General features: G+C 38.5%; 1 protein-coding gene across 2 annotated transcripts in view; it reads left to right on the top strand.

Annotated features, from left to right (window-relative positions):
• foxj3 (forkhead box J3) overlaps positions 1–24896 on the top strand; it is a 97312-nt gene that overhangs the window by 64867 nt on the left and 7549 nt on the right. For both annotated transcript variants that reach the window (XM_084395220.1, XM_084395219.1), the window contains exons 3-7: positions 5237–5311; positions 10776–10859; positions 16342–16443; positions 22410–22538; positions 24478–24652. In XM_084395220.1, coding sequence (XP_084251346.1) covers positions 5237–5311; positions 10776–10859; positions 16342–16443; positions 22410–22538; positions 24478–24652 — 565 coding nt within the window. The remainder of the gene's footprint in view (positions 1–5236; positions 5312–10775; positions 10860–16341; positions 16444–22409; positions 22539–24477; positions 24653–24896) is intronic.

The raw sequence follows: 24896 nt of genomic DNA, 5'->3' as shown, positions 1-24896 counted from the left end.
TGTGGCCGAGGGTGAGGGATTCTCCATGCTCTAAGTGGATTAAATCCAGTTCCAGGCTGCAGTCGCATGGCTTGTCTGTCAAAGGTGGGGGGATATTTTTGCAGGTTTAGTCTGCGAGCTGGATGGTGCGTTCCACCTTGGGTCTGGTTAAGGGCACCGTTTGTGCCTCCTCTCACCACACACATAAAAAAAAAAAAAACTGCTCCAGCATCTTCCCACACCCACTACAAACACAGTCTGCCAACGTGCTACATTCCCTAACGTGTGTAGAGAGACTGTAAACTTAAGAAATGCCTGTGTACGTCTCTGTGTTTGCAAAAGGCTTGTCGGGAACTGCTGTGGTTTAGGGAACTTGAACGCGTTTTGCGGATAAGCCCATATGTCAAAGATATTGAAAGCATGGGAGAGAAAAGATATAAAATACCCATATATAAAAAATATGGGATGGGTGGAACTGGGAACGGGTACACTGGACAGAAAAGACATATATATATGCGTATAAGGAGGAATGCTGGGAATTCCAGGCTGTGTTTGGGATGTCCTCCATGCCCTGGAATATTGAAACACTCCTTTCTGTCTCACTCGATCAGCCTTGCTCTCTTTTTTTTTTCTCACATGATAATGAAGCATTGTGCTAAAAAATATTTTGATTGGTGGTTAGACACATGTCCCCAAATGATCAATTCACGCTTAGGTCATACACAAATGATATCACATTATACCTGGTTACATACCTGTTGAGATGCTAGATGTTTTCTTTTATCCAACAAATAAGTATCTATGAAACAATATTGTTGTTGAAACATCAATTTGTTACATGTGTCTGCATGTTTTATATGAATTACATTTTTTTTTTGTAAGTTAGCTATTTTGTTTTTTTGTAGATATATATGCTATCTTTTATACTACTTGTCTGTCTGTAGGTTTATTCAAGCATTTTTTTTTTCTGTTCACAGTACATTATGTAGACAAGATAGGATAGTTTAATAGAAAAAAAAAAGCAAAGAAAATCTTAGCTAAATGAAACCAGAGGTGTAACGATACATTATATCGAGATGTCACAATATAAAAATGCGACAATATGTATCGTTGATGTAAATGATATGATTCACAATATAGAGTTAGTTTTATCCAAGATTTAGCTTGCTGTATTTATAAGGTATAATTCACCCAAAAATGTTTATTGTCATATACTCACTATCATGTCGTTTCAAACCTATACGATTTTTGTTCAACTTACAAACACAAATGAAGATTTTTTTATGAAACCTGAGATTTCTGTCCTCCAATTTAAAGTCCATTCCTCTAAAATGTAAAAGATCCCAAAAATTGTCATAAAGGCATCGTAAAATTGATCATTCGAGTGGTCTAATCAAAGTCTTCTGAGGAGACACGATGGCTTTATATGATGGACAGATTTACAACTCGCCTATACTGAAATAAACACGGACATTCCAATGCTTGTGTGACGCTCGAAAACAACATGCAAGTAAATGCAGAATTTAAATTTTTGGATAAACTAACCATTACTACATTGAACTACTATATATAATGTTGAATATTATGTACAATAATGCAATGGGGAAATATTTGTGGGTGCAATTGTGAATAATTTGTAATATTATTTTAATAATAATAATAAATAAATAAATAAATATTTTGGCTTAAAATATTGCAATAGTATCATATGAGTTCAGTATCGTGATTTGTATCGAATCGTCACACATCGAATTGTCTTTTAAATGTTTCTTTAGGAACCAATGCAGACTCTACATATGACATCCCACAAGAATGAAATGAAGATTATTATTTCTGTGATAAGTTCCGCAGATAATATTATTTTTAGTAGAATGTTCATAAAAGCTAAAAATAAAAAGTTCATAAAAGTTCATAAAAGCTAAAAACATTTTTTTTATATGGGCTGGAATTAATTGGTGCATTAAGCATACTGCTTGTAATGTATTGTGTATACTTTTCCGTTACAGCACAATAATAGCTTGGCGTGAATTGAATGTGTATTCTGCTTTGCCATATAGAGACCCTTTACATTGAGACCTTCAGACATTAAAATGTGTTTTATCTTGTGATCAAGTCATCATCAGTTGCTTGGCCAACCCTGCCATAATTTAAAATCTTCCTCTGTATGTAGAGTGAGGATGTCAGGCTGGATTTGCGGGCACTGATGGGATGGTTCTGTTGTAACCTGGGCTCCCTGGGCCGAGAAGGCATGGAACTGCGGTATGTCCTTGATGAAGAACTCCGCTGCGACATGGCCTGTCCCTTTGACTCACGCTGAGCGCTTGATACTCAGGACAAGGAGGTCAGTCTGACCCACTTTCCCCCGCCTGCCCTTCTGTCGTGTTGGATGAGGTGGGCGATAGGCCAGGGGTGAGTGGGCGGATGGGTGCACTGACTGTCAACGTGCGAGTGTGTGCGGGGGGGTTACCAGAGAGCGTTCCCGCTGTGAAACGCAGGTATATCTCAGCCCACAGAGACAGTAATGGACAGGCACTCCCACAGAGCTCAGTGTCTGACCCTCTTATTGTAGCTCCTCATCCTCGATGACTCCTACAGCTCTCTTCCTCCTCTTCATCACTTCACTGCACTGCGGTGCTTCTGAGCTCCAGCTGTATTCTATGCAATCAAGCATAAGATATTCAGAATCAGCAGTGTTAGCTGCACATCATTTTATGAGATGTGGAATATTTCTATGCTCTGTAAGTCAGTTATGTCTGTTAGTGAACTGCCGACCTTTGGGTTTACACCAGCAATGTGCATGTTAAGATGCTGTCAGAGATGGCATGTTTGATAACATAGTGTTATCTAAGGCAGACACCAGCTTGGTAACTCATTAAAAAGTAAAACTCAATTTCCAGGTTGAAAGCAGGGTCAAAAAAGATGAGTGTGCCTCTGATATAGCTCACTGACAAGCAGGTCTCTGCTGAATTTAGACAAGTAACATGTCCTACCATAAGTGTGCAAAGATGTAAGACATAGTAGCACTTCATGCCATCATGTATAATATGTCTTAAACACAAAATAGCATTCACAACATATTTGACTTCTATATTGTGAGGAGAAAAAAACATTTAGGATGGAACCTAATTGTTATCCTTTTGAAATTGATTATATTGTGAAAGGTAACCGTTTTTAGTTTTTTAACTCATTTACATTTTTGAATGTGTTACATGCATTAAATTTGGTAGCTTTCCCCATACATGATCCATCTGATAAACACAGAGTGGGCTTCTACACATAAGCTGTCACACTCTGACTTTCTCTTGGGTCATTCTTTTTCTCTTTCTTTTTCTCTCTCTCACACACACACTCAAACTCAGTGTGTCAGAATGGCAGCTGGCCCTGCGGCTCTCCTGGTTAGTTCCCCTGATAGAGAGTTGGAGACAGACTGGACTGGTGCAGTAGTGCTTATTAGCCGTGTCTGTCTGCAGGAGTCCTGCTGAGCCAGCCTTGAACCCTCTGGCCCCCAGCAGAGAAAGAGGGAGAGACTGTGAAGAGAGAGGGAGAGGAAAGTTAAAGCAGTGGAGGACAAAAGCGAGAACGTGACAGCCAGGGAAAGAGACCTGCCTGTCTGACCTGCATGTCCACTTAGCTGGTCGCAGCCTAATCTGATAGAAGGTTGCCACAGAATTGTTACTTTGAAGAAGAAACTGATCCGTTTCTTTTCATCAAAGATGTTGGAGACCTGTGTTGATTGCAAAACCCATGAGTTGAAGCATGACAGTCTGATGCACATATTTATTATAATAAAAAGATCTCCCTTTATCTGCCCTCTCTGACCTCAAGTAATCTGTTTTATCTTTCGAGTACCCAAGCATTCAAAGTGCCCAAAGTGCACATCGCGATTGCAGAGCAGGCTTAAGTAGTTGACATTGTGTTTGTTTTTTTCCAGAGAGACCATGACGCTGTCTGCCTGACTAACCTCAGATATTGCAAAGTGGAGAGTTGCTGTGGCTGCTAAAGTTTTAATGCGCTACAAGATTAGGGTCTGTGGACAGATACGTAGATGCCGTCAGGTTCAGCGGCGGGTTACACAGTAACTGCTCTGACCTGTTTTTTTTTTTCCATCTCTTGGACTCTGAGGTTCAGCTGTCCTACAGAGCTCACCTTTATTGTGTCTAATGGTTTCGGTACTGCTGATGCAGTCGGAGACTCCCTTCGGTCCACTGTTAAACATCCAGCACACACCTGCAATCAACCCTGATCGGCCCAGTGGAAATGGCCCATTATTGTCCTCATTAGATGTTATGCGGTAGTTCTCTTATACAAATACATCACATATTAACATGGATTGTGTTGGCTTAGTATTTTCATCTAATTGCCTCTCTGAGCGTTTCTCTCACGTTTCACACCAGACCAGCACATGCGAAGATCCCAGAGCTTTTATATCACACCCATCTGTCAATACAATTTGGTCAAATGATTTCAAAACCTGTGCGTTTCTTGTGTCTTAAGCCAAGTGGCTGGCTAAGCTCCAGCTGGAACTCGCCGAGCATTAAGGCATGATGTGCGTTCAAGCTGCCTCCTGCTGATTCATCCCTCACATGCTGAAAAATTACCTTTTGCTCATTAAAGAATTGTGTAAGTTTAAAAAAAAATGTATTTGCATAATTCATTTCCCTCTGAGGATCAGGATGATTAATTAATTACTATGCTGTTAAACTGGATCTTTCGCTATTTTTTTAATTAACCTCAGGACATCCTTCATGTATGGGAATTATCAAGGTTTTTTTGTCACATCAGTTTCAGTGCATTTGAATGTGTGGAAATCACAGAAGTTATGGAAAATTTCTGGGTCGTTAAAAATAGTTAAGTCAGGGGGTATTTATTATTGAGTTTAGGAGTCTCAATATTCTGCAATCATCCTAACCGTCCGTCCTTTTTTTTTTTTCTTTTTTTTTTTCTCTCTTTTTTTTTTTTTTTGAGGCTGTCATCTACAACAAGATGAATATCTTTAATATATTTTTCTGGCCTGGTTGCTTTGCATAGCACTGAAAAGATGACGCAGGCTCTGGGTTATAATACCCCTGTGTTTTATTCATATTCTCTTATTTGCAGGGACCTTACACACTCGCGATTGCTACAGCACTGTCTGACAGCACGCTATAGGCTGCATGTAAATGCGGGTTTTAGGTACTATTATAGTGTAATATCATGCGGGAGTCTCATTAACCTATAAACAACCTAAACACTTCTCTGTCTCCCTTTCCTCCTACAGAACTCAATACGGCACAATCTCTCGTTGAACAAGTGTTTTCTTAAAGTGCCTCGCTCCAAAGATGACCCAGGAAAGGTAAGCGTTCTCTTCTTACCTCCAGATGTAGTTCTGTTTTATTCAGAAATGTTTTGTACATTCTCTAAATACAAAATGCCTCTACCAGAGCAGATTCAGCCGTTAAAAATGCATACGTATCCTTGTGAAAATAGATGAGAGCGAGCACTCGCAGTAATGTTTTAAAAGTGCTCTCCGGAGCTCTCCCGGGTAGAGGAGAAAGCACTTCAGCCCCGGCACTTCCTGCACGAGAGGGGGAGACCACCACCTGCTTCCCCTCAGTCAGCATGCCGTTACCCCGGCCTGTCTGAGCTAAAACAACCCCTAAAACAACCCAAACAAATTCATGTGTAGGCCAGAGTGCAGAGAGACATGCATACATACACTACATATGCATCATGCAACTTCGATGGACACCGGTTAATCTGTTTTTTTTCCTCCACATAGTACCTCTGCCACAAACGCTTGCTCATTTCTCTGTATCCTCAGCCATCTTGTGTGAGCACATTCACGCACATACGCTCACAGCGCGACATAAAGAGAAGAGCCGAGGCATGCAGGGGATGGGGACTGAATGCTAATTTCATGTTTTGGTGTAATCCTCTGATATTGACACTCCTGGGATGTGCTCCACTAAATACAAAATAATCTATCGCTGGATGGATTCTATTCCGAATGCACGGCCAACATGCTTGCATCCCTAATGTTCAATTTGGAATTTGCCTCCTTCCACACAGCCCTCCCCCTGGAAGGAGAACTTCAAAGCTGCGAAGGGCTCTCTTGATATGTTCCATCAATATTGTAATACGGCAGGAATATGGACCCTGCTGTTTGTGCGAGATAGTAACTGAGGCGTGTTTCTCAGAGATGGCAAAAACGATTGTTCACTTCACCTTTGTGATCCGCAGCAGCTGCTGAGAATGAGGAAGGCCGAACTTTGGGTTCGGATACAATCTTGTTTGCCCTTGAGTAGACTCTGGTCAGGGAGGTCTAGTCTGCGTTAAGACTGTGTCAAACTGATTATTTCCATTAGAGACCAGATTAGAAATTAGATAGTCGGTTACCATTAAACCATCACAAACACAGCAGCTATTTTTGATCAAATAAATGTAAGCTCGATGAGCATAAGAGACCCTTTCTTTAATCTTATCGACTCCAAACAATATAAAAAATAAAGTAAAATACTGTGAAATATTATTACAGGTGACTTTCTTTTTTTATATAATGTATTAAAGGTGCCATTATTCCAGTCTTTAGTGTCACGTGATACTTCAGAAATCATTCTAATGCTGATTTGGTGTTCAAGAAACATTACTTAATATTATTATAATGCTGAAAACTTGATTCTTTGATCTTAAATCTTAAAATCAAAATCGTTTGTAACATTATAAATGTTTTAATTGATACTTTTCTATGTGATTCGTCCTTGCTGAATTAAAGTATTAATTTCTTTGAAAAGAAAATCATAACAACCCCAAACTTTTGAACGCTAGAATATAGTATGTATATCTTCATTTATTTGTGGCTTTGGATAAAATGTCTACTATATGAATACATGTAAAATGTTTTGTTTCTTTCTTTTTTCTTTTCTCTCTCTCTTTTTTTTTTTTTTTTGAATAATGATGACAATTAAAATTTTTAGGTGAACTATCCTTTTAATACTTGATTTGGAGGCTGCTAATGTTCTGTAGTTGATTGCATTATCGTCTATTAATTTTGGGGCTCAGCTGAGTTCATAATCTAAAGAAGTAACCTTAACACAGTTTTATTATATTGCCCTGTTTCAGATTCATGTAAACTGTCGTTTCATGGATTTCTTTAAACGTTGCTTTCTCTCTAGAGGTTGTGTTGTAGCCTACAGATACTCTCCTCCCAAGGGCTTTCAGTTTTTCAAGATTTTTCTGCTAATTAAAAGGAATGATACTCAGCCTCCCCTTCCACAGTGAAAGTGTCTTGCAGTAGTTTTAATTTCAATTACATCTGCTAGATGTAACAGACTGCCAGCATTCTCAGTCACCTTCAGCTGTCCTTCATCATCACTGCATCAATTACAGGAACATGATGATTTAAATTAAAATCATGAACATGAGGGTGTTTAAACGGTGAGATTGTCCTGCATGTTATGAACTCTGATGTCTAATGGTGGAATATAATGCGTAAATAGCGATGCAGGGTGAAGAAGATCGTGTTTGTTAAACGATCCGTTGGAAAGTAGCTGTACTTATCTAGTCTGTTTGTTGTGTGGAAGCACTCACTATCTGTAACATTTAACATTGTTAGGATACTTATGCTACATTAGAATATGTAAAGAAACTTAAGACCCTTTCGCATGACTCACGCTAGCGCACCTCTCAGCTCAAGTGTTGTACGCTGTTTGTTAATTTGCATACAATAGATAATGTGTAATATGATGAATTATTCTGTGAATGTCACAGAATACTGATTTTAGGTAATCAGTAGTAAGTAGGTAGTAAAAATTAGGGCTGGGTCTTGGCACAAATTTCACAATTTGATTCGGTATCCGTTCACAAGCTTGCGATTCAGTTCCGATCTCGATTCAATTAGATTTCTCTAGGAGAAAAATCTCTCAACTAATGCTGTAAACTGTACAAGGAACCCTGTCTGTTGGTACATTACTATAATGTTGACTGTACAAACATGTAAATTGCACATAAGGCAGTTTTTATAATAACGTAATAATTCATTTTTAATAACACTGTTTCTACTGCAGTTCGTTTTTTTGAAATATAAACATTCCAAGTGGTGACTGTCAGGATAAGTACAAATATAAAGAATATGTAATAAAGTGCATATATTTAGCAAAATGCTCCTCTCTAATTAAATAAACAAAAAATAAATGAATTAGATTTATAAATTTAAAATTGTTAGTTATGCATTTCTATAATACACACAGACACGCATAACTTAAAAAAATGTCACATACAATCTTAAAATTAAATGAGGCTCTTATTGAAGATTGTGGCGATTAAATAATGGCTGTAATGACTGACTTTGGTTGACTGCCACAAAGTGATCTGCATTCATTAATGTTATAATTTGAATGCCTAGTTTATCATTTGATTAATGTTAATTAGGGGTGGGCGGTATGTCCAAAATTCGGTTACTAATTTGACTAATTTTATTTCACTTTAACGATATATTTCACGATATAGTTATTTATATATGTAGTTATTCGTGGAAAAATTGAAAAAAAGTGCTTTGTATAATAAATAAACCCAAATACTTTAGAAATGAAAAGTACTTCACCGTTTGATTTTTCTTTTTCTTTTCTTTGGTAAATTATTTCTTTGGTAAATATTTTGATAGCTAAATATAGTAAACAAAACACACTCATCAACTTTTAGATGAACTGCCCCCAACTGATTGATATTAAATACAACTCATAGGTGCAATTAAACTTTAAATAAAGTGTTGCTGAATAATTTTTCAATCTCATGTTATTGTTTTACTTCATCAATTAGTTTATAATATCTGAATATTTTATATTGAACTATTCTATTCATAATAAATTAGTTACTTACTTTTAATTTTGTAGGATATTAGTAATACTAGTTATGTTTAAATGTGTTCCCCGGTACATTTTTGCCATGTCTGCTTATTATACTGCGTTTTCAAGGAGCTTGTTTTGCTCTTTTTGTGATATCTGGCAACCCGTCACCTGGAGCTTTAATCAAGAGAAGTTCAGAAGTGTCAAAATCATCAGAAGTGACTAGAAGGAGAGCAGCAGTATGAAAACTGAACAGCAGCTACTGTTAGTGTTGACTAAGTAGTTTAAATTATACACACCTTGTAACTGCGTCATTATTTTAGCACAGCCCGATGAACACTGAACGTGTCATGCTGAATGCGATTTTCATGTTTAAAAAGTAACTATACATAAGAGACGGAAAGATGCAGATAACTATACATTATTTACGGTTATTTCTATTCGTTACGATATTGATATATATGAACTGTTGTTGTCAAGTAAGCTTCATGCTTTCCCCGTTGCGATTGTGCACTCCTCTAAACTGTAGCCTACGCGTGCTGCACTGCTCTAGTTGACTGCTATGCCTTTTTTCCCGAAAATATCACATTAACAACCACCCTCTAGAAAACGTAACTCCTTTGTGGATCCTCTTTATCTGCTTTCTCCATGTTTCTTTGACAAATCTCAGTGTCTCAGTCTCACCCCACGCTGCACGTGAGTTAACCACGCCCACTTATTTACATGTCATGGTATACACGGAATAAAAAAATCTGTTACAGCTGACATTTTCTACCGCGGTAACGATATATACCGTCATACCCTAATGTTAATTGTCACTTCCTTTCATCAGGCCGGTTTTAGTACTCTTCTTCAAAGGCCAAAAAATGGCATGTTAAAGCAAGGTGTGATAATGCTGCAAGCTTTGTGATTGGTCAGATTGTTTTGGAGCTGTCATTGCACTTAAATAACAAATTGATGTAACATCCGGATGTTAAAACAGAGACAATGAGTTCTTTTCTTAAGGAAGGAATGCTGCGAAAAACTGTTTGGGTGCTGGAGCTTTGCTCATTGCCATTCCATGGCTTCTAACCTGTGCTGTATTGCTGTTTAAATGCAGAAATTTACATCATTTTATCAATATGTCTTTGGAGGCCGAACGTTTGAAGAACCTAAAGCATGCTATCTAGACAAATCCTTTGGTGATTTTCAATTATTCTCCTTGCTTAGGTGCATGCGCCAGCTGTGCACAAGTAATTTTAAAGGTCTTGATCGCACCCTCTCTGGACAATTGAGATCTTATCCCATATAATATGAAATATTTTAAAATAAAACCCAAGCCTGGAGGTTAATTTCTTTTTCTTTTCGCCTAACTTGCCGGCCAGAGTTGCCTTTAGCTTTTGGGGAGAGCAGCACTATTGAAAAATAAATTAAACAGGAAGAATGCAAAGATAAATTATTCAGCCAGGGTCTTGGGTGCTTGGATACCAGCAGCCCCAAACCAAGGTGTGCTATTTTCTGCCTGATTATCAGAGCTCAGACCTGACCAGAAATCCAACACCTCTGTGTCCAGCCCTGAACAGGAGCAATCGATAAACCTGCGGCTGAGGAAGAGGGGCTTCAGGAGGGGCTTAACATTTTACCTGCCTCTGCCAAGGCTCAGGAGAAATGCGAAGTGAGAGCAAGCGAGCGCAAGAACCGGCTGCAACGAAAGACCCAACTTCTTCGCACCTCAACATATAGCTCCATGAACGTCCTCAAGACGTGACGGGCTTAAAAATGAGCTCGCTGAAACTTTGATGAACTAAAAGTTGTACATGTTTGACAGCAAACGCGCACAGTATCTGATTACTGAAGTTTCTCTCCTAGAAACCCTGCTGATTATCGTGCTCGGCTTTTTATGAAAGTTTTATTGCATGGCTGGCTTCAAGTTGACCACTATTTTAGAATATTATGATTTGCTTTGGAGCTAATATTCCAACTTTATCCTGTTTCTAGGGTTCCTACTGGGCAATCGACACAAATCCAAAGGAGGACACGCTGCCCACACGACCCAAGAAGAGGCCACGGTCTGGAGAGCGGGTGAGTGAAAGTTTGTACGCGTGTTTGTACACGTGTGTGTGTGCGCGTGTTTGTGTTTATGTGTGCGCTCCAAGACCCCCTGGTGGTCGTTTTTCAGGCTTACAGACTTTCTCAGGCCAAACTCTGGGAATGATCAAAGAGCAGAAAACAGTGAGTATCTCACTCTCCCTGTTCAAGCTCAATGTCACTTATTTGCACCATAACTTCAGTTGATTCTGTGGTTGCTTAAACCACACTGAATACCATTAAATCACCACTGTAAAAATGACAGTGTTTCCAACGTGGTGATGTTGACAGTGTTTTAGTTCTCAAACTTTCTCAGAAAGCCCCATAACTTTATTTTAATTTGAATTTTTTACAATTTCCACCTGATCAAATATTTAAGAGTTTTGTATAACTAGAAAAATTATTATAAAAATGCCCTTGGAGATTTTGTTAGATTTTGCATGGACTTTTCCAGGTCTATAAATTATACTTTTAACATTAGGCTTGCAAGGTTTTTCAAGACAGTTGGAACATTGTTGAATTGCATAAGAAATATTTAGATTTTTAATTTGGTTTAAATGCTTGTGTTTTCCTATATCAAATCATTTAAAGTCATCTTGGGAGTTTCCTGGGGCCCCCAGTTGGGAATCATTGATCTAGAGTGCCATGGAAAAAGAAATGGTTTTACCTGAGATTTAAGTTTACAGTTTCAATTGAATGTGATGCAATTTAAAAACTGAAGTAATCCAAAGATAATAAATAGAGGCAGGTCTTTTGATGCATTTTCTTCAGGGCTACATGATTCACAGAGTCAGTTCTTTTAGTGAGGTGCTCAAAAATGTACAGACTTCTTCATTGAAATAACATCCGACTTGCTTACTGACTGGATGTTATGTCAATGTCTACCTAAAGATACACATTCACAAAAGAGTTGTGTTTGCTTAAAAGTATGTTTTACATTATTTATTTTGTATTGTTTTTGAATGTAGTGAGGTTTGGGTCCTTGCTGTAAAAAATGATTTCTGTATTAGAAATCTAATTTTGGGGGGTGAAAATATAAGCTTATTAGTCTAGTTCATCTTTTTTTAAGCTTAAACGATCAGCAGAAAACTACGTAATTTCTTTAGTGCGTGTGTTGATGGCTCGTACATGTTTTTATCTTTTGGGAAGAGCTATAAACAAAACCAACCGACCACACATAAGACATAAAACATTTACTGTTTATAGTCTGACTTTGATTTGACATTTAAGCTTTTTTCCAAAATAAACAGAGCTCGAAATTAACTTTTTACTTGGTAGCACTGGTGCTCCCAACTTCAAAAAGTTAGGAGCACCAGCAAACATTTAGGAGCACCCACCAAATTTGACGTTTAGCTCTGCCAGTAGAGCGGAATGACCAGCAGCATCCTGGCGATTAAAAGCCTTAATAATCGAACCTGATGAACCTGATTTGTTTGCCACACACTTGTCCCTGCATTTTTTGTGCTTGGCACTCTCTCCGTGTTTAACCAAGCTCGCACACTTAAAATGTAGTTTTAGTTGTGAACGCTGTGTTACCTGCAAACTCTGTTCCACAGGCTTTACAGTGAACACAATGCATTGAACCATCAGTATAGCGGAGCCGCTCGAAATCTTTTAGCCACTCTCTCCGAAAGCTGTACGATTTCTTTTCAGCTGGTAGATCCACATTAAGCACATCACCAACTCCAGGATTATTTGTGACTTTAGGTGACGGCTTACAAAAGAAATCTCTCAGCGTTTCATCTTCTCTTATTCAGCCTTTTAAATTTCACGCTGTAGTCAGCTCCCTGTCACATGACAACGGAGAATGAAAGGGAGTGGGAGTGATTGACAGCTAATATTAACCAATCTAAAATCTGCTTTAAAATTAAGAACGTAAGGATGAAGTTTGATTGGTTATGTAACGTTGGATAGAATGATGGTCCGGCCACCGTGGACACTGTGCACACTGTGCAGTAATTTGCGACCGTTTTGTAGAGAAATGAAAACAGGTCGCACCACAACCATTATTTGCTCTCGCAATAATGCTCCCAAATATATATTTAGGTCGCACAGATTCAAATTCAGGAGCATATGCAACCAAAATCGTGGCAAATTCGAGCCTTGATAAAGATATTGCCCATTTTTTCTTTTCCCCCCTCAACATTAGCATGCAGGTAGCCCATCTTAGCAATATGTTGCCTGTATTCGTTCTAGCTAGAAATGTCTGACAACATGGACCTGGTGTGTTGATAGAAAAGGAATGAGACGGGACTGAATATTTCCTGAGTTGAGAACGCTGGCTTTGTTTCATGTCTGAGTCGGTGCTTTACAGTCGTGCCGTGCACAGGTTTGCTGATTGGGCGCTTATATCTTTTTAAATAGCTGTCTCACTCAGTGCGGCTCAGTTTATCTTGTAGAGGGGGTCCGACTTATTAATAAACTGTGCCCCAGGCAGCCTTTACATACGTTGCATTCTGCACTCATTTTTTAGCAAACATCAATTAATGCAGAGTTTCTGCGGCAGTTATTTTCAGCCAGAGCTTTTTCCTTCCATTATTAATGAGCAACGCTCACCGTAATATACAACTCGGCTGCACTCGACGCCGGCCTCCGAGGTTGACCTGGCTCAGAGGTATCTTGCATCATTTTGTCCACCCCTGCGTTGTGGATCGGAGGCACAGGCGATCCGAGTTCAGCTATAGTGAGAGAAAGGGGCGGAGATTGAAGACATTTAACCATGACAGGAAACTATATAGAGGAAAATAGCATTTGTGAAGAAGCATTTATTTATCAGGGTGTTAAACTGCGACTAAATTGTGGTCACAAGCACAATGGGGAAAAAATTTGGAAAGTATACAATGACCGAATTTCCTTTTTAGGTGCACTTGTAGGGGTGTGCGATATATTAGGATTATATATATATCGATAAAGATAACTAGACTATATTTGATGGTGGGAGTATTTTTGTTCTGGTACCTTGGCTGGTTTAGGCCTGTCGTGGATAGATGACCCTGAAGCTTTTCATATCCTTTGTATTCTGTGTGGTGGTTAGAACGCAGCAATGACAGAAATTAACTTTTCCATTAAGGGGCAAAATTTGTTCCCTTAACTTGATTTCCAGGGGCATTTTTACCTTTATAAAGGGCCAAAGGCATTTTTTTCTAATCATATTAGATAGGGATGCATGATCTTGGATTATTGTAGATGTCCGATATGCCAATATTTTTCAACAAATGTTGTCTGATACCGATATATTTTCCTTTTGTTTGGTAACAACACCAAGTCTCTCCTGTGCACAAATACATTTTTTTGGTTAGTTTTGAGCAAAAACTAAAACATTATTAAAGTTATTTGTATAATGAGAGAACATTGAAAGATTAATAATAAAATTAATCACTGCTGAGTTTTGTTTTGTTTTTGTTTGTTTTTTTCAGACCAATGCAGCTGTAACCTTAAACATTTTATGGCTGCAAAAGAGCTGTAAAAATTCAAAAAATCTTTTTTGAAAAGATAAATACACAAATTATATTTGAAAAAATGTATTGCACATTAATTAATTAAACTGTATATATAAAATAATTTAGTCAAATAAAGTAAGTCAAGTGTCATGTTTGTGATTTTTATTCATCACGTAAACTATAGCTTCTGACTTTTTAAATAAAATCACAAATCTGATTTGATTTAAAAAGTCAGAAGCTATAGTTTCATCAATTATATAGACATCAATTGCTGCTTTATTTATTAAGAAACACAAGTGTCTTAATGGTATTTGCATCATTTACTTTTCATTTTATTAGTCTAACTAACATGTAGGCCTGCAGCACCCCCTATACCAGGGGTGCCCAACCCTGCTCCTGTCGATCGACTGTCCTGCACAGTTTATCTCCAACCCTAATCAAACATACCTGAAGCAACCAATTAAGGTCTTCAGGATCACTTGAAAATTAAAGGCAGGTGTGTTTGATTAGGGTTGGAGATGAACTGTGCAGGACAGTCGATCGGCAGGAGCAGGGTTGGGCACCCCTGCCCTAAACAAATAAAATTCCTTATCGGGCAGGCATTAGGACCTGGGGGAGGTTGTTGCTGCAGCTGCTGCTTCTGCATGCGCTAGTGACTATTGCACACCGGACGGGTCATTCTGTACTCGCATTCTCAAATTCAGCACAGCGATCTAAAGCAGTGAATCTAATCACCATTCAGGCAAAAGTTCGCTTCAAGAATGACCACGTTTATCGCTAGCACTTTTTGAGCACATTATTATCGGCAAGCCATGTCGGCATAATTTTTCATATTGGGCCGATGTTTACATTTTTAAGCCTTTATCGGCTGATGACGTGCCGAAAATATCGTGCATCCTTAGTATTAGACACATGCATCATCTTTTGTCAGATTCTTACATTTTAATCTATAAATTCAACATCACATTCATCACATATACAATCGTGCTGATATTCAGGAAAAACAGCACTCTTGATTTAATTATAAATTTATATATACTTAATATACTTAATTATATCGTATGATATAAATGTAAGACAAAGACTTAGAGGGTCATTCTTTGCACCCCAAAATAAAATTTTGGAAGCATTCTAACTGGTTACTCTCATGCTCTCAACAAGCTGTGTTTTTATTCAATTGTTGCAAAGTGAGTGAAATACTTGATTACGTCTGCTCACACATCAGTATTTATATGAATGTAAATATATTGGACCAAAAAGATATGTCAGAAATCACATGTGATAAGCCTGATTGCCTAATTGACCTCATGTGTGTTGAGTCTGTAGCGTGGGTTTTCTTCTGTATGGTCCGGCAGTTAGGCTGGTGCCATTTATAATCGCCACACTCCAGACTCCAGTGAGAGTATCATTCTCTCGGCACACAGCTCTGCCCTCAGGCCACACACAAACATTTTTCATACTGACACTCACTTCACTCACATCAAAAACCTCCAATTAGATCCATTCTCTCTCAGCCTGATCCTGCATGAAAAATAAGTGGGAATTCTGTCTGTGCAAAGTGTGATGCTTGCTATTAAGAGTATATTTCATTAGACACACTCACGCTCTCTCTCACTTTCTCTCTCATCCTCCTCCTGTCTTGTTTAAGAAATTCTTTGACATTAAAAATTGTGACTTGGCAAAATCTCATTTATGTTTATCACAAATTAAAAATCGCATTGTTGCCAGGCAATCCTCTTATAATAAGCAGTTTTGGGAGACAGGCATGCTGAAGTTATCTTTTACCCCAGCAAGAACAGACAGAGCACAGGGAGCCGTTCCTCTCTCCTGCTCATCTCTTTCCCAGAATGCCTCCAATTTTGACCTAAATAAAAGGTGTTGCTCTTTTGTTGTTGATAAACGCTTGCTGCTTATGCTTAAAAATGTCTTGCACCAGAGTAATATCAAATGCCTTTAAAAGAAAATCAAAGTCACTTCAGATCACTCACCATCTCCATCCTGGTTGGCTGAATGTGTCCTTTTTTATTTTCCTGCAGGCATCCACGCCATACAGCCTGGAGTCGGATAACTTAGGAATGGACTGCATCATCTCTGGAAGTGCCTCTCCAACGCTGGCAATCAACACTGTGACTAACAAGGTAGCATTCAATTTCCAACTCCACAAGTCCTGACTGTGTTTGTCCCATCACAGCTGACATTAGCAGCCTACATACCCGGTTTACATTTATATTTATCCTGCTATGACTATATGCATGAACTGCATAACAGGACTGACATGTGATGCTTTTGTTTACACGGATGCTCAGAAAACTGACATTGGGTTTCATCTATATATTGGGCAGGCATTATGTATACAAATCCTCTTAACAGTGCAAATGCATTGTATTGTGAATTGCTAATACCTTATTCCATTTGTCTGTTGAGTCCAAAATGTCAGGTTTGCGCCTACAAGATATTAAGCTGTGCAAAAATACAGTATTCTACATCATTGAGTAAAAATAATTTTTGTGGTAATCAACATTAAAGGTGCTGTATGTAAGTTTTTGACTGTACTAAAGCATAAAAATACCATATGTTTGCAGATATTTAGGAAACATGCCGAGTTCACATACTCGTTTCTCTGAAAAACAATGCTACAGCAGCCATGGAAGCCAGCGAACAAACTGGGTCAGAGATCGCAGATTCTACCCAACCTAAAAAGCCTCAGCACCCATCTAAAAAGCTCTATGACCGGGAGCTAATTAAAACACGATATCAACTCATCATAAATCAATAAATCAACTTACTCCCCCGTAAGTCTCCCCGCATTTCATTGCCAATTTCACTCGTTCCTGTTGCGTGTCCTCAAACTGGCAACCCGCGCGAGCGTTGAGTCTGAGGAGGAGGGGGCGGGGGAAACGACTCTCTCCGATATTTTGAATTTGGACTACAGTACCCATTTTAACCGCTATCTGTCGATCTTACATACTGCACATTTAAGGTGCTGTCTTATTTACCATTTTACTGTGAATTTTCACAGACAAAATCCAGTTATTTCAATAGAAATCCATGCAGTCCGAATTTTCATATGAAGGCAAAAGACTCTTACGCAGATTTCACAAAGGATTTAAGTTGGGCAGAAAGATTTTGTTTGTTGACCAAGGGAAAGCTGCTCGATTTGAAAGTGGCTTTGTTAGTTGTGCTTCATACATCACTTCTTGACAATAAACAATGGACCTTTTTCACAGACATTTGACTGCACCTTTATAGTCAGCTTAACTTATAGTTCACTTAACAGAATATTCCTTTATAGTGAAAGTTAAGTTGGTTTAAAGTTTGTACTTTGTACTAGCTGCGTAGTGCTAAATGCTTGCAGTACTTCTCTGCAAGAGAACAGTTTAATGTTTGGAAGTATGATTACCTGCTGAATGCTTCTAGGCAGAGCACCCCAAGTGACTCTCTCCGTAACTCGCCCTTTGTGGCATGACTTCATGGAGAAGTGTGTAAAAAGAAATAGAGTAAAACACTCTGAAATTTAAATAGGCTTTTTAACCTTAAGCGCTTCACTCTTGGCCTGTTGCGGGCTGCTCGCTCTCTCTGGAGTGCTTTTACAAAGCCCAAAACCATCAGTTATTAATTTACTTCAGGCATTAAACCAATAGTATTTCACATTAAGCATGGTGTTTAAGATGATGGCGAGGGGGATGTGGAATTCATTTGGATTGAATTATAGTAAGTTTGGTGATCTGTTCATCTGGATAAAATACAATATGTGCAGATGTTACATTTGGTTATACAGTGTATATAGAATTGTTGTGTTTGGAAAATTTCTTTGCAAAACCTCCAGTATTAGTGATTTGTCTTAGCTGAAATTGAACCTTATAAGTGACCAATTTGGAACTAATAAAGTGATAGTGTAATATAAGCATGCAAATTGAGTAAATTGTTTAATTTCAGTTTTCAATTGTTGTTTTCCAGCTTTTTATAGATTATTTTCAATATTGAATGAATAGTAAGTACATTTTACAATTGACTTTCTGTCATTCTCTCTTTTTTTGCTAGCTTTTCTTAGCAAATGTTCTGGAGTTTGTCTCTGAATGCTCCTGATGTTGGAAGTTCACTAGGTTTTGAAACCCAGCCTATATTTGAGAACAATAAACAATAAAGCTTTTTATTGATTGTTTTATTGCAATATTATTATTGTTTTAGCACATCTCTAACGACTGTTCCCCTTGTACAGTGCTCACAACAAAACAATGCGAGCATAAGGTATGACTGATTCATATGGGAAGAATTTCAAGATCCACCCAGAATTGGATTTTGAGGTTATCCCATGAGCATATGCTTTCTTTGCCCTCCTACTCGAAACGCTGATAGATTAGAAACCGAACACGCAGGAGAGCGAAAACAAGACTGCAGAGTTCGGCGGCTCCTTGGAGATGCTGTTTCTCAGTGTGGGCCCTGTAAACAGAGAACACGCCACACCTCTTGAGTGTTCCATGCCAAGCCACAGGAATTCCCTCTTTCTCATACTTTCCCGCCTGCCGGTGCAGGCCAATGGGAAAGCGCCTGTGCTGCATAACATTGAGAAGGAAAGCCTGGCTGTGACTGGGCATTCTCTCTCTCCCTCAGATTAAATGATCATCATGCAGTGCTTTTCCCTCTTTCAGTTCGGTTGGTTAAGCCTACTGAGCAGACCCATAGATGGAATCTGATTTATGGATGTTGCTGATTTTAAGGAGGGTTAGGGTTTAAAATCTGCAGAATGAGTTCAACAGGAAAATGTTAACTGTTGTATACTACAGGCTTATTGCTAAGAAGTTAGCATATTAAAATAGTTTTTAAATTATTTTAAATATTTTATATTTCATTATATTCATTGATCATAGTTATAAATTATTAAAATATATTTTAGATTTATCATTTTATTATATTGATAGATTATAATCATACTTAATTCTTAACATGAACATTAACTTTCTAACTGATGCCATAAAAGTATTTGATATTCTATCGTGTTAATATTATATTTATATATATTATTTCAATATATTTTAAATATTTATTATTATTATTATTATTATATTGAATTGAATTATATTGAAATGTTATGTAATTAATCATTTTAATATTTATTGATTTATATTTAAATATGCATATATGTATTGTTATTATTTCTTCTTATATTGAAAGTGTAATATGGATTGAAACATAAGCTAAACTTTCTTTTTAATTATTATTCTTTTATATTTCTTTCTGTCCTTTATTTCTTTCCAACATTGTATCTAAATTGCATAGAGTTTTCTTTTGAATGCGAGTTATTGTTAGAGACACCTGGGTGGATTTCTCTTTGATTTCATAATCCTTGTCTCATGCTGCAGATTAGTCGCCTGTATAAAAGACTCCACTGGCTTTTGACTTTAATTCACGGCTAAATATAGCGCTCCTTTTCCACTGCAGCAAACACACAGGAGTATTTGCAATGGATTTGTTCACCCCTTACCTTCTCTCTGCGTGTTACTTTCCCACTGCGCGTATGTGTGTGTGCGGACGTGCACACAGTGTGTAGGCGTCTACGTTTTAGGCCTTGAACAAACCACAGTGTGATGAGGTCTTTAAATCATACTTTATGGATACAGGGAGTAAAAATAGATTGTGGTGAAAGGCTCATGGCTAAAAGCCTCTTTTATGACTTAATTACACATAACATTTATACTTGTTCTTCACACCAGGTTTTGATTATAATTGTAACTGTTTTCTGCGTGATTGAATTTCTGACTTGCCTGAGCCTCTCAGTGCTTAGTTGCGCACAGGGTTAGTTGTTCTAGTAATGTACTGTTTCCAGGCCTAAACATAGCTGAAAGAGGGAAGAGTTATAATATGCAAATCATTCTATGACATTAACCCCCCATCCACCCTCAATCCAGTGCAGCCCCAGCAACCGTTATGCTCCGCTCTTTTGATGAACAGGGAATAATAGGATTGGGAAACATTTATTCTGCTTGAATGATGATTCTCTGTAAGAGACCGTGATCTGTAATGTGTCTTTCTATCTGCTGTCTCGCTGAGTCAAGAGGGAACAGGACCGAAGCGTTTGCTGCAACATCATTTTTGGGGGGGCCTTTCACTCTTGAAATTGTTTGCCCTGCGTTTTGAAAAAGGTCCATAAAATAAAAGTCAATGCAGTCGAATGTTGTTTTGGACCCCACTGACTTGCATGTTATTGACAAAAAAAAACATTGAGACATTTTTCTAAATATCTTCTTTTGTGTTCAGCATAAGAAAGTAAGTCTCACAGAATTGGAACGACATGAGGGAGTTTTAATTTTTAGTGTTTTAGTGTAGCATGAAAGTCTCTGTACGGCCTTACACATCCAGGTGAATCTTGGGACTTGTTGCATAGTTTTAGCACTATTCTGTGGCTGCCAAGACATGCGGCGTGTGATGCGAGCATGGCCAGCATTGTTGCGATTCCATTCATCCTTTCCTACCACGGCGAACTCAATGTAGGACTATTCTCCCAGGAGCTCATTATATTCATTCCCATACCATCCCTCCAATGCTTTATTTATTCTCATTTTGCAACCAGCACATATTTGCAGTTCAGCTTTTCAAATGATAATTGGGATTATCATTTTGAAGTCGAGGTTCTTACGCTTCGGAAAACTGCGCATTCAACAGTGCACACAGAAAGGTCAGGGTCTCTGTAGCATTCGGGACCTTTGTGAGCTGTCCCAAACCAATTTGCGCTGTGCAAGTTGACGGTTTCAACGCTGCCAGCATCGTGACCTTTACTGAAGGAGAGCTCTCCCCTCTCAGCCGTCTGAGACAGCAGATCATCTTGCTGGCCACCAGCCACGCTCTCCCTCCATATGAGGCACAGTGTGGGGCGCGGCGTATTAACTGACCTTACTCGTGTACAGAGTGTGGTGTACGCATGCCACACGTCACGTGTGTGACGCAACCGTCTGTTGTGTTTCTGTTACAGTTTGAAAAGGGATAAGAATTCCCCTTAAGACCTCTGAAACTAGGTGGTTTCTGTTTGATTTGCTTTTCCTCAGCACCCCACCCACAGTATCTGCGCTACAGAGACTTCTTGTCGTATCTCAAACTAACTTCTGGAATGTACCTGACAATGGATGAAATAGCACAGTAGCATACTCATTTTCTTGGTCCTGTGTGTATTAATGTTTTCAAAAATGCAATTACCTGAATTCACATCTTCTATAATAGTTTTTTCTGAGTGCTGATTCATTTTGATATTCATAAATATATTTTATATAGTCTTTTATATATCTAATCATTTTATTTATAAAATGTTTAATATGCAACTGTTTTGATATCATAATAAAGGTGAAAAAATTTAATTTAACGGAATATAATTAATATGTTTTTTTATTGTATACCATCTTATATATTTAATATATTTATTAATACAATATATTTTATACATTTTAATTATTATTCACTTATTTTTTTACATACATGGTAGACCTTATGTAGCCCCGCCCCTTTTCAGCGCTGCGCTCGTTGTCTTTTGACTTCCGGTCCGTAATTTTCACAACGATCTTGCTTATTTATTAATGAACGGCTCGTTTTAAAATCTTCCCGGTCTACTGACATTTGTTAAGACATCTGCTTTAAACATTGCAATCCTCATGATAACTTTACATTTAAGTAAATCCACTTCAAAAGCTGATTACTCCTTGACAGCAATGCCATAGAAATATACAGAGCGACCGCAAAAACGGAAGTTCAAAGACAATATTCTGAAGATGGCGGCGCCCTCGTTTCTCTGGCGCATAAGGTCTATACTACTGTCTTCATATCATAGTAAAGAATTATCATATTAATATAACATATTTCATTTATTTTTTATATTTTAGTAAAAAGAATTTGTACATTCCCATGTATTCAATGTGTAAGGAAAACGTTGTCCTTTTTAGTGTCATTACATTTAACCCTTTTAGTATTATTAAAGGTGTTAATGGTATTAAAGTTTTGCAAAACTGTATGACACCAACATAAACATAAAAGAGTACATGTCTAAGAACTTGGCACATGTATTTTAAACTAGATTTTTATCATAGACACTCTTTAACCCTTTCCCTTTCTTGATTTCCAGGTGGCATTGTACAACCCTGACCAGGAGGGGAGTGACAGCCCTCGAAGCAGCCTTAACAATAGCCTATCTGATCAGAGTCTGGCCTCTGTTAATCTCAACAGCGTGGGCAGCGTGCACAGCTACACACCGGTAAGAGTCCAGTTTTCATCAAACTTTGCAGCCACTATTCCACTCTTCAACCTCGTGAACCTGAAGCAAAGCTCTTAATTTGCTGAGTTTTATTGTGGATCTACTTTATGAAAAGCAGCAAGATTCCAGTGCGTTCGACAGATTGCCAGAGATTGGAGGCCTGTGCATGGGAGCGTGCTGACACCGAGGTTAAGGGAATGAAAGGCAGAGCTCATACTGCTGGAGCGCTGCTAAAGAGAGACGCTGCCTCTGATGTCCTCCCACCAGAGAAGCCGCTTCTTTGTTGTGGTCCCCTAGAAGCCCCGCATGCTTCTCGCTCCAGGCTCTCAGCATTGATCCGGCACAGACACTGATAGATTCACTTCAGTGGGCCAGACAATGCTCTCTCTCTCTCTTTCTCAGTCTCTCTGTCTCTCTTTTTCAGCTCCATCCAGCTTATTCGAACACTGTAGTCTGTTTGAACATAACCAGATTATATGCGCTCATCTTTACAGTGATGCATAGTGTGTCATCTGACTCCCACTGCTCATATTTCTTGTGTACAATTAGTCTCTGCTGCTAATGTTGCATGCAAGCAGGTCTTTCCTTATGCGAGTTTTTGTTTTTTTGATTGTGCTAAGTAACTAGTGTTTCCTGCTCTCTGATTTTACAATTTTACAACTGTAATGAGATGCAAAATGATGGGTACCACAGGATAATGTAGGGATGCACAGTAAATGCATATGTAGATGCGCATAACGATATGTGAGTGAATGTGTAATGTTTCCAAACTTTTGACAGGTACTGTGTTGTGTGTTTTCATTTATGTAAAAATTATTATTTTTCAGATTTCCTGATATTCAATATATATGGGTCAATATTGTATGTTTCATTGTGTATATTCATTTCCCTACTTTTTACACTTAAATTACCATGACCGTCATTTAAGACTTCAGAATTTAGTCTTTAAAACCACTAATAATTGAATAACACAGTTAAATGTAGCCTAATCTTTAGCAAATCTCATATTATCCATTTTTCATTCAAATGTTCTGATGCACTTGTAGCATTTTAAAGGACTGATTTAACTTTTTAATGTTTTATTTAACATTTAAATAGTATACGTTTACAAAATGCCTAAATTTCCCATCACCAGTTCGCACCAACAGCTAGAATTAGACTTCTTTGGAGTCCAGATGACTGTTTTGCCAGCCTCTCCAGTCTGTTAAACACTGTTGTCTTGAGCTAGACATGGCAGAGCCTCTGCCCTTGTGTACGCCACAAATATGCCCGGCATTATGGAGGCCTTGGGAGCCATTCAATGAATCACTCATTCTGGGCACGAAAGGCATTTCTTCAGACTCAAAACAGTGAGCAGATCCCCTTTGGAGTGCAACACTTAGGATTTCATAGATGTGAGAGTTTAGACGCACGAGCTAATTCGTTTTGATGGGCAAACCTGTACTGTATTTAGTTAGAAGGATATTTATCATTAGAAAGATTTGTTTTATGGATCAGTGCCTGTTTTTTGGAGGCAAGCTTTTATGATCTCGCTGTCGATTTCGGTTGCGTTGCTCAGTTAGTTTCGCCAAGCTGTTAATTACAGAATAAACAGCCGTAAAAACAACTTCAGAGAGTCTCTCAAGAGACGCGTCTGTTTTGATCACGGCTGTATGGTTATGTACAGATTCAGCCGTGCTCGTAAATAAACGGTCAAGGATTGAAGGGGTTTTGTGCGCCTGAGATTTGGCTCCTGCGTATTGTGCTGCAGTGTGTCTGGCAGTTAATTTCCTGTGCCGTGATCCTGAGTGTTGTAGTCAGTGCTGTCATGTTCTATCTGAGCTCTAATCTGCCGGTCACTGGGCCTGGCTGAGCAGCTCTGCCGTGTCGAGTGGCAAGGCTGATTTCTGTCATTGTTGCTAATCTTGCGTCTTGCATTCCTCCTCTCCTCCCCCTTTAGGTGTCGAGTCATCCAGAACCGGTGTCCCAGTCCATGGGCTTGCAGCAGGCCCCTCAGGCCCAGTACAGCATACCGGACCGAGACAAGCAGCTGCTCTTCTCTGACTTCGAAGATCTCAGTGCCTCCTTCCGCAGCCTTTACAAGACTGTGTTTGAGCAGTCCTACAACCAACAGGGTGAGTTACACACGGACATCCCACGTCAGCCTAGTCCAGATGGAGTCTGCAGACTATTTGTGCCATGTGCAGAGCTGAGAGCACTTCAGTCTTATTGGTAGCTGAAAGCACCATCATATCAGCCAAAATGATTAATAAACCAACATGCATAGAGTGGAGATTGTGTGAAGCTGTTCAAGTTCTTCAGAATTTGTATGTGTACAGATTCTGTACGTGCCTGCCTAAGATTGTGATTTTCAGAAAC

This window comes from Rutilus rutilus (genome assembly GCF_951802725.1).
Source record: "Rutilus rutilus genome assembly, chromosome: 22".
NCBI classification, from domain to species: Eukaryota; Metazoa; Chordata; class Actinopteri; order Cypriniformes; family Leuciscidae; genus Rutilus; species Rutilus rutilus.
The sequence above is the reverse complement of the archived record's forward strand: the minus strand, read 5'-3'. Positions and strand labels throughout refer to the sequence as shown.